This window comes from Anneissia japonica, unplaced genomic scaffold, assembly GCF_011630105.1.
Source record: "Anneissia japonica isolate Jap-2015-1 unplaced genomic scaffold, ASM1163010v1 scaffold288131_len391150_cov108, whole genome shotgun sequence".
Lineage (NCBI taxonomy): Eukaryota > Metazoa > Echinodermata > Crinoidea > Comatulida > Comatulidae > Anneissia > Anneissia japonica.
Window position 1 is genome coordinate 365916 of NW_022711676.1, and position 11177 is coordinate 377092.

Below are 11177 nucleotides of genomic sequence, written 5' to 3' on the forward strand. Positions count from 1 at the left end.
ATCTTTCACATTCAGCAACATACGCATTAGATGAGTATTGGCTACCATTTGTCAAAGCAGAACGCCACAGAGATCGGTCGATTGCCATGGTCTCCCATGTGACAAAAGGAATATTGAACGCAGTTAGGTCACGCTTAATGACATCTTTATGACGAAGTTTAGGACGTCCACGAGGACGAGGTGAATTCGCTAGTGCACCGTAAAGGATGTTCCTTGGTAGGCGACTTTCATCCTGTCGAACTACATGGCCAATCCATCGCAAACGCCGTCTTCTAAGCATAGTAAAAATGTCAGTTGTTCCAGTTAGCGTTAACACTAAGCTGTTTGTACACGGTCACGCCAAGATATACCAAGAATGGATCGCAGGCAACGGAAATGAAAGGAGTTTAATCTTTTCTCCTGATAACGGTATGTGGACCAAGATTCGGAGCAATAAAGTAAAACACTTAAGACACAAGCAATGTAGATGCGAGTCTTCAGTTTGATGGTAAGATTCCGGTTGTTCCATACACGAGTACGCAATCTTCCAAAAGTGGTTGCTGCTTTACCTATGCGTGTATCAAGCTCAGCATCTAATGAGTTTGTGTCAGTGATTGTTGATCCAAGATAAGCGAATTGTTTAGCAACAACTAAGGATTTTCCATCAATAAGGATGTTAAGTGGTTCTACGTCTATGCCTTTGGCTAGAACTACTGTTTTACCGACGTTAATCATCATTCCATTATCTGAACAGGCCTTTGAAAAGGACCTGCAGGATTCTTGTAGTTCAGACTTGGAGTGGGCAACAATAGTAGCATCATCCGCATACAGAAGCTCATGGACAAGAATTTGCTTAATCTTTGTCTATGCACGAAGCCTTGATAGTTTAAAGAGACCTCCTGTACTTCGAGTATGCAACAGGATGCCAGATGGTTCTGGAAAGGCATGCTGCAGAGGAACTGAAAGAAAGATACCAAAGAGCGTAGGCGCAAGGACACAGCCTTGCTTCACACCTCGACTGATGTCAAATGCCTCAGATCTGTTGCCATTAAATTGTACGGTCGCCTTCATGTTTTGGTGTAATCCAATCAGCAATGACAGTAGTGTATCTGGGCAGCCTAATCGCTTCAAGATGGAGTAAACACCTGATCTACTAACATTGTCAAACGCTTTTGACAAATCAACAAAAAACAACATACAGAGGACGCTGTTGCTCCACGCATTTCTCTTGCAGTTGTCTGAGTGCAAAAACCATGTCAACCGTGGATTGGGATGGTCGGAAACAACTTTGGCTTTCAGGCAAAATTCTAGCAGCGATAACTTGAAGTCTAGGCAAAAGTACACGTGTCTTGTCGACTTCCCTTGTTTTTGTAGAGTGTTATGAAGTTGGAGTCCTTTGGGTCCTGAGGAATAGACTTTGACTGCCAGCAGATATGAAATACCTCAAGAAGTTCTGTTACTAAAACATCACCTCCTACCTTAAACACCTCTGGTGGAATACCATCTGGTCCTGGAGACTAATTGTTCTTTTTCCCATGTATGGCTTGTTGCACCTCCCCTTTAGTGATGGTTCTGTCAAGATCATGAATGGTTGCGACCTGTTGAATTGTCGAAAGTGCTGCTGAGTTGATCTCCAAATCGGTTGCATAAATAGAGCTGAAATGCTCCATCCAACGTTTAAGCTGGTCTACAGATTCAGTGAGGACTTCTCCAGCCCTAGATAACAAAGGCGCACTCTTCTTTGGAACTGGCCCTATAGCTTCTTTAATACCATTATAGAGGCCATGCAGGTCACCGGTGTCTGAACACATCTGGATACGATCACTGAGATCCTTCCAATAAAAATGCAAGGCATTTCTTGTTAATCGCTGGAGGGTGTTTTTTGCTGCCCTATAAACAGCTTTTGCAGAACGGGTGTTTTGTATTCGAGCCTTATCTCTTGCTATGCGTTTTGCCTGAAGAGTTGGAAGTAATAGGACAGCATTTGCGGTAAACCAAGCAGGCTGTTTACGTGTGCTACGTCCAAATACACTGAGAGCACATTCTGTAACTGCAGAACGAAGTCGAGACCAAGCAGCTTCTGGGTTACTGGGCCTGGTTGTTGCAAAATGTCCGGCAAGAAGTTCTTGCAACTTGGCAACATTCGCATCGTTTTTTTGTAAAAGAGATATTGATTGCAGGTGTGGGTCTTGGCTTTGAAGTATGGAGTGCAAGCTACGGCAATGGGTTACACTACGCAGTTGACGACGTCTGACAATGATGTGATCGAGTTAATGCCAACGGTGGGAACGAGGATGCATCCAGGTGGTTTTAGAGCATATACGACCCTTGAAGTATGTGCTGGCAACACAGAGACTGTGGTCTGCGCAAAGCTCACGGAGACGTTGCCCATTTTCATTCATTCTTCCAATGCCGTGTGGTCCGATCACGTTTCTCCATGAGTTGAAATCAGAGCCGATGCGAGCATTGAAATCGCCAATAAGTGCTAAGTTATCTCCAGCTGGGATATTGAGTATGGTCTCACTAATGATTTCATTGAACTCCTCTTTGGACACAGTACTGTCCATTAGTGTAGGTGCATAGGCGGATATTATAGTAATGTAGCCATATTTTAGGCACATTCGGAGTGTCATGAGACGGGGTGAAATTGAAATAGGTTGCTGAATACATGAAAGTAACCTATTATGAACAGCAAAACCAACTCCATGCTTAGGTCTTACGGTGTCAGGATGACCGCACCAGAAGGAGGTATAATTTGCCTCGCAAACAGATCCACTTCCAGTAAGCCATGTTTCACTTAGAGCTGCAACATTTATTCCAAGACGAGAGAGTTCGAGCTTTACAACCAATTTTATTTTTAATCATAGATTCGTTAGCATTAAGGCCATTTATAAAATATGAGGATAAAAAAATACAGAGATCAATGCGCAAAAATGTATCAAAAAATGCAAAAAGTCTAAAAAAAAAAAAATCTAAAAAAAGAAAACCTAAAAAAAAGTTATTGAGAAATTAAATGAGAAGTTGATGAATAACATAAGTTGTAGTGAGCAAATTAAAAATGAACTCCAAGAGAAAAAAAAAAGATTTATAATCGATATACACATACGAAGTCAAAGGTGCTCAAGTTAGATCAAGAACAAAATGGGTGGAGGAAGGAGAAAAATATGTTATTGGTCTGGAAAGAAATAATGGTATTAAGAAGGAGAATAAAAAGATCGGATCGGACATATGTCCAAAAAGCAAGTGAAATCTTGTCTGAACAAGTTCAGCATTTAGAAAAATTATACGCATCCCAGAATATATAAAAAGAAAAATGTCGAAATATACTTAAAATCAATAAAATCCAAAAAAATAATAAATGCTGAAAGGCAGGAATGTGAAGGCAATATTACTTTAGTGAATGCCATAATGCTATAAAAAAAAATGAAAAAAATTAAGCCTCCAGGTTCTGTAGAATTCTACCAGCAATTCTGGCAAAAAAATGTGGTCCAATAGTGTGCGATGCTCTTAACATGAGCCTGAAAACTGGATCGTTGTCCCACTCACAACGTAGAGGCGTAATCAATCTTATTTTTAAAAAGGGTGGGCATGAAGACTATCTAGGAGTTTTAAAATGAATAGGGGCATCAGACAAGGCTGCCCTTCGTCTGCTCTGCTATTTATAATGGTTGCAGAAATCATGGCAATAAATTAAGAGGTGATGCTTTGAATAATAATATCATAATTACCAAGTAAAGAAGACTTAATTATTGAATAGCCCAAGTAGCTGATGATACGGTTTTGTTTGTGAAAGATGATTTGTGGATTAAAAGAAATATCTAAAAAATTGAAGAGTTTGAAAGCTTTCTGGTTTAAGCCTCAACAAAAAAAAAAACAAATGCCATGTGGTTAGGTAAATGGAAAATAAGAAAAGATAAGTGTTAGACGAACAAATTTGGGGTTATATATTGATTAAATTTATTGGGCTTTCCTTGCTGCTTAGAAATTGGATTAGATCAGGAATAAATACTATTAGAGATATAGTAATAGACAATAGATTTGTTACAACACTTGAGGTACTGACAAAACTACAACTCAAGTCGAACTGGATCTCAGAATACTCTTGTTTGCTGAGTGCCATTCCTAGCACATGAAAAACATTTATTTCCTTTGGTAAAGAATGGAATGGTGGTCAGGAAATACTAAACCAAAAAAATGATTGGTGCAATATGAATTGTAAACTATTATATATCTGTTTTACTAACCAAATTTATATGGAACCTTCAAAGTGCCAAAAAGTGGGAAAATGTTTTGAGTCCTCAGTTGACTGGCAGTCAACTTGGACGTGGAAAGTAAAATAAATTAAAGAAAACAAATTAGCACAGTTGAATTTTCAAATTTTACACAATGTCGTTCCCACAAAGAAAAGATTGTTTATGTGGGGAATCTTAGGTGTCCAATATGTAATGTTGTTGAGGATGATGTACACCCTTTTTTTTAAATGTACTTAGACAAACCAGGTATGGCAAAACGATAGGGAAATTAAGTAACTGCCATCCAGTGTTTGGAAAATATTAATTTAATTATGGCCGATGGGAAACAGTTAACTACTTTCTCACTATTACAAAGTAGACACATTGACAGTGGCGGCGAAAGCATCTGGGAGAAAAATGAAGGGCAGGGTATGATTTTTTTGTGGGGGTTGGGTCACGTTTCTCGACGAGTTCAATTTGAGCGTGGTCGGGTGTCAATTAAAATGTTTGGGAATATTGTTTTAGAAAAGTGATCTTTCTTAATTTATTCCATCAATTGTAAGGAATTGTTTTACTGCCTTATAACCTGAATTCCTGAAAAAAAAGTCACTAATTCGGACCAACGGGACTTCAGACCAAAGAACCTTTGGAAAAACGGGCCTTCGGACCAAAGGCTCTTCGGAACAAATGGCCTTCGGACCAAAGACCCTCGGACCAAAGGTACGCACCCATAAAATATGAGTGATATCAGGACCAAAACATTTTTAATATATATTTTAAAATATGGGCAGGCCCAGATAGCCTAAGACATTTGAGGCACTTGAGGGAAAGAAATAGGAACATTCATAAGGGCTCTTTGTGAGTCTGTCCCGGTGGGTAAATTATGAGAAATCATAATTATATGGAATAAATATGGATTTATAGTGGCCCCTTACATTTCAATCCCAAAAAACCCAGATATAGCCCATAATAACCCCATGATTTAATTTGGTAAAACTGATATGGGTCCCAAATGAAACCATAATGCAAACCTAAGGGGCCCCAATATATCCTTTAAAGGGCCTATAAAATAATTAAGGAGAACTTTATGGGACGCTTATGAATTTAGGGTGCACAGGAAGCTCTTTCTCATATGGGCTAATTTATACGAATTATATTTCAACCGCTATTCAATCCTTTAAAAACCCAGGTGTAGCCAAAAATAGGCCCAAGAATTAATTTGGGCTAACCAATATGGGTGTCAAATGCAAACCTTAAGGAACACATCTTTTGAAAGGCCAACATTTCCATTTGAGCCAACTTTATAGGACCCTTAAGGAATTATGGTGCACAGGCAGCTCATTCCCGTAGAGGCCAAACTTTTTGGCCCATACATTTCCTATAATGGGGCCATGTTTACTTGCTACCTGGGTGTACTGTGAAGAAGAGCTAATATCATTTTTGACACATTTATTTAGTATTAGTTGTTTTTTCAGTGACTGGTATTATAATAATGACTATGCCCGCATTTAAAGTGGAAATGAAAGTTTGGTAACTTAATGGCTTTTCAATAATTTTAATAAAAAATGACCTTTAATTTTAAAAATTGATTAGGGCTACAAAGGTAGCTGTTTTGACTTTTAAAATTTATTAGGGCTACAAAGGTAGCTGTCAGGATTTGTCTGTGTTTTAGTTATAATAATATTAAACTGTATCATATCAATCGACTCTAAGGACGTTTTCCAGTATTTACATACTACTCTATTGACGCTTTCCGGCATTTACTGTTACTGTTACCAGGCATTTATAATGTGCCTTTCCTTTGGGTTTATTTATTTATGAAAGCAAATTATTTCCTCTGTGGTCCCTAATTGAGAATACTACAAATCACAGAATAATAATAGAACAATATGGAAACAATACAATAAATATACATTTTCAAAACATCAGAGTCAGATTTAACAAAAATTTACATCATAAAAAATAAACTATATATTATGAAGTTCAGAAAAATAGTGGTTCTTAATGAGTTTTTGGAATGTGTATATGGATTGTGCATTTTGAACATTATAAGGTAGTTTATTCCATTCATAAATAGCGGTATCTATGAATGAGAATCTATATGTGTACCCGTTTTTGTTTATAAATTGACATTAAGTATTGTAGTTATAAAATAGGTTAGTAAACTCAATACCTTTATTTAAATAATACAGGGGATACGCCATTTATCATTTTAAATACATTTACGCTCAGCAACTCTTGTTGAAACAGGCAGCCAATTTAATTTTATATATTCATTATAATCGACATGGGTTCGTGGATGAAGTCCCAAAACACATCTTATAACCTTATTTTGGGATGTTAGAAGTTTATTTTTAAGTTTTTGAGAAAGCGAGGAGAACTACTTACAGCACTAGTCATAGTGACATTGTATAAGTTAAGATCCAAGCAATTTGATAGATTTATGCGTTAGATATTTTCTATTTCTAAAGAGAAATTTAAGTCTACCATGTACCTTACCTAAAACTTTGGTACCAGTGGATTTACCGCTAAGGTGCTGTTCAAGATCAAGACCCAGGTACTTAATACAAGTTCTTGCATTTATCTTGCAATTATTAAAGGTAATATCCGGTTTCCTTAATTTATGCAAAGGAATATCATGTTGAACGGTGTCAAACGCTTTTTTTTTAAACCTAAGACTAACATACCAGTATATTCACCGTTATCCCATTTTTTACTTATTTAATCAGACAGATGAATCAAGCAAGTATCAGTAGAGAGCGATGGCCTAAAGCCCCACTGGAAACCGTAAAGGATATTGTTAGGTGTTAAGTAGCTCATTATTTGATCATATAAATAATTATAAAACGTTCAACAATTTTGGAAATTGCAGATAATATAGATAATAAGCCGATAATTTCCATCATCTACCTTATCATTTTTCTTATAGACGGGTAAAACCCAGGCACATTTTCAGTCTTTAGGAATACATCCAGTTCTAATAGATAAATTAATAATGGATGTGAACGGCTGAACAATATTCTTAGCACAATTTTTAACAAACCCAGCAGGTAAGGAATCTAATCCAACTCCTTTGTTAACATTAAGTTTGTTAATGACGTCAAGAACTTGATCTTCATCAGCTTCCCTTAGTACAAGATCAACAGGTTTTACATTTTTTTAAGAATTCTTTTACCATGACTTTCATTAAAAATTCAAGGTTGGTTTGGCAACGTATTTCGTAATATAGTTGCAGTATTAACAAAAAAAGAATTCCAATAACCAGTCACGAATTGTTTGTCATATAAGAATGAGTCATACATTTTAAGGAAAGTTACTAATTTTTTAACGTTCTTGCCAGCACCAAGACTTTTAAAGGTTTCCAAAATTTGTTGGGGTTGTTTTTATTTTCACTAAGTTAGTCAGAAATATAGTTCGATTTTTACTTTTTTCATTTTATAACGTACGGTGTTTCTAAGATTTTTCAATTGCGTAAGAAAACCACTGTCTCTGGTTTTTTTTAATTAAATTTCGATAAACATTTATCTCTTTGAATTATAAGATCTCTACTTTTAGTAGTCAACCTTAGCTCAGATTGTTGCTTAGTCCTTACACTTTTTAGAGGAGCAACTTATCAATTACTTCTAAAAATTTCGTCTTAAATGTGCACTAGGCAATAACGTCAATAGCATTTAGTACATCGGTCCAATTGATTTCAATAAGTTTAGAATTAAGTTTTTCAGCTGAATATCCCTTCATAGATCTAATCGTAATTATTTTGTTTTTTTACATTTAACTTATGACTAATTTTTTACTACCTTAGGTCAAGAAGTGAGCACTCCCGCCCGTATTCTTAAAACAAACTTTAGTCGAACTTCGAACTAGAACTTCATTTAGTGCTAGTTGCATCTTTAACTTCAATTTGTATTCACAAATAATGTAGTCGAAGTTTTAACTACGACTAAATCAAGTCATAGTTTTAGTTCAACTGAAGATGACTGGAAAGCCACGACTATCAAACTAATCAATGAAAAGGGCTAACTTTAATAGCAGACGAAAAATTAGAGATCCGGTAACGCGGATGAATATTAAGCTGCCGTCTGTGGTTCAAAAACGTACTTCCTCAAAATTCATAATAGACCATCATTCCCTTAATTAATTGTCTATAATAATAACTATATTAGTTGTTAACATATGATCATAGACAATTTGAACAGACACTGAAAATTAGCTTTCTTTGGAGAACTATTATAGTTGAGCCCGAGCGAGGGCGGCGCCATCTTTGTTGTTGTTATGGTGAAGCTAGGTGATTGCAACGCGAGAGGATTACGTGCAAATGCGGCTAGAGAAACATGTTAATTTCTCCTTTTGGAAGCTAAACTTGATGTCTCTTCTGTTTAACACACCGAAGATATATCAAACCTGCGTATACAATCGTTTTTATTTGTTTCACCTTATCGTGATAAAAAAAACACGTTTTTAGTGAGGTAAATATTTCAAGTCGGCGATTTAGCCTGACTCTAGGCTGACTAAATAAAATCGGCCTGCGGAGGAATCATTTAATCGAGGTTAACGCCATTTAGTCGTAGTGCTAGTCGAAGTTCGTTTTAAGAAATGACGTAATTTTAAAGTTTTAACTCGAACTACGACTAAAGTTCGTTTTAAGAATACCGGAGACACTTCCAAAAACAAGACACCGAATTGAGAAATTTTTCCTGGATCTAATGCAAATATAAGATCAATGACTGTCGAGGTTGTCTCTGTGACCCTAGTATAATCATTAAAATGGGTGAGATTAAATATTTTGAAATTTTTTTTAACCCAGTAATTATTGGATGATGCCACATTAACATTGAAGTCGCCCATAAGGATAATTTCCTGATCTTGTAAGCTTTTAGAGATATTAAAATCATCTTCTAATTAAAAAAGAATAGACGCTGTTGATTAGGCCTGTACCCCAACTTAAAAAGAATTGGTTTAGTTTTAAGTAGTAGAATATCTATCCACAGAGTTTATAATTCTTTGTTGTAAAGATTCTGCCTTACATTGTAAGAGATATCATTACGAATATATAAAGAAACACCACCCATTTTAGTTTGTGTAATTCTGTCCTTGCGTTCAACGTTGTAATTTTCAATTTCGATTTCTTTGTTGTTTACAGTTTCATCTTGCTACGTTTCATTAATCGCAATAACTGCAGCATTTCATGTTTTGGCTAATATGCGAATTTCATCGATCTTGGGCATAATACGCCGGATATTGAGGTGCGGCCAGGGCAGCCCATTTCGCTTAAATGGTTCAGTAACATTAACAGAGTATTTTGATAGCGGATTATGTTGATTTGTTATATGGCGGTCTTCTTCGCTAAGCTCTTGGCATCGTCATAGGTGTGAAATGGCTAGTGTTTGAGCAGACATCTTTGGCATTCGAATTTTAATTCCTCGCTATTCGTGAGACAATGCTTTGTATTTTTGCAATGGAAAATTAGCGCATTTAATATGTATCCATCCGTTGCATCCGTCACATGTTATTTCTTTGCTTGATTTAATAATTCCTTTCGAACATGCAATACATGGGCATTTTTTTGTTCTTGGACCAGGACAAGGATGTATATCTCCCGAAAGTATGAGTCCAATAAGTAAAATTAAGAATCGGCCCGAGATTTAAATGTAGTGAAGTATTTTTTTTATACTTGTTGACTTGTAGGCGTTGCAATGCAAATATACAATACGCTTTGCTTCTCCTTGTTTAAATAACTTGCTTGGTCTACAATTTACAATATAATTCATTACATCAAAATCCGGTAGTGTCCTCATCTTCAATACATGAAGCTTTCAGTAGCAAAACTGTTAACAAAGATAGTAATAAACCAATTGCCAACCTGGTATACACAAAGGCTATACCAGCAGTACGGCGAAATGCAAGTCAATTCCGTTTGCAAAGATGTCACAATTCAAGAATCAAACACCAATTGCTCAAAACACACCATACATATAATTCACAGATACAAGAATAAAAAGTACATACCAGATCACGAACAGCAAAGTCAAATCAGGTTAACATCAAAAAGCAGGAACGTAAAAAACAAGAAAAGGAGCTCGATGGAAGCCAGGGCTCTACTCCGTGCAGGCTTGTATGGTGCAAAATGCAAAATGCAAATACCTAGAATTCCGCTGGCTTCAATGTCGGAAAACCCGTCAACAAGATACAGGAAAAAACTTACGTAAAACGCCTCAATAGTAATAAGAAAGCAAAAAAACGTTCACAGAAATACAAAGAAACCACAGATCAGATCAAAAACATCAAAAATTGATCACGAATATATCAAGACATGAAACTAGAATAGCAACTGAGGAGCTCAATATAAAACACGTCCGCACGACATGAACACGTCCGGGTTGTAAATAGGCAAGCCCAGTTTACACCAAATTTCAACTAACTTGACCAACCGACTCACATCAGTTCCAGAAAATATAATCACCTATTACCACACAGAATACAGTCTGAGGAAAACATAAACATAAAAAAAGACAACAAAGGGCACACACAAAAAAACAGAGACAAGATAATTAGACAAAAACATGCGTTTTAACTGATCTTTTGTAAATATTAACATTACAAAATGATCTTAAGTTCATTAAGAGAATTTTTCTAGCGTTCGGCAGCATAACATAAACTACCATTCCTTCTGTTACAATTTGACGGTAGACCTATTAATGGATAAACAAATGATTATTTAGTCCAGGAAAGTTGAAAAAACTAGTGGAACAACCTTTCTTATTCAAAATACAGTAACTATATGTGTCAATATACCGTCACAACTTATAGGAACTTATTGGTTTATTGTCTATGAAAGGCAGCTGTAGATTATTCTCGTTACAATGTCCATTCCTAAAATGAAATACTGTTTAGAAAAATGGTTGCAACTCACCATCACATATGGAATCGCAAAGGCAATCTAGAAAAGAAAAAAAATGTATATATATA

The 11177-nt window shown here is 36.1% G+C and overlaps 1 protein-coding gene across 1 annotated transcript in view; it reads right to left on the reverse strand.

Annotated features, from left to right (window-relative positions):
- Positions 1–1496: 1496 nt before the first annotated feature.
- LOC117107580 overlaps positions 1497–11177 on the reverse strand; it is a 10217-nt gene continuing 536 nt past the window's right edge. Inside the window, exons 2-4 of the mRNA XM_033249286.1 lie at positions 11122–11148; positions 2257–2816; positions 1497–2172 (exon numbers count right to left, since the gene is read on the reverse strand). Of these exons, the coding sequence (XP_033105177.1) occupies positions 1497–2172; positions 2257–2816; positions 11122–11148 (1263 nt within the window). The remainder of the gene's footprint in view (positions 2173–2256; positions 2817–11121; positions 11149–11177) is intronic.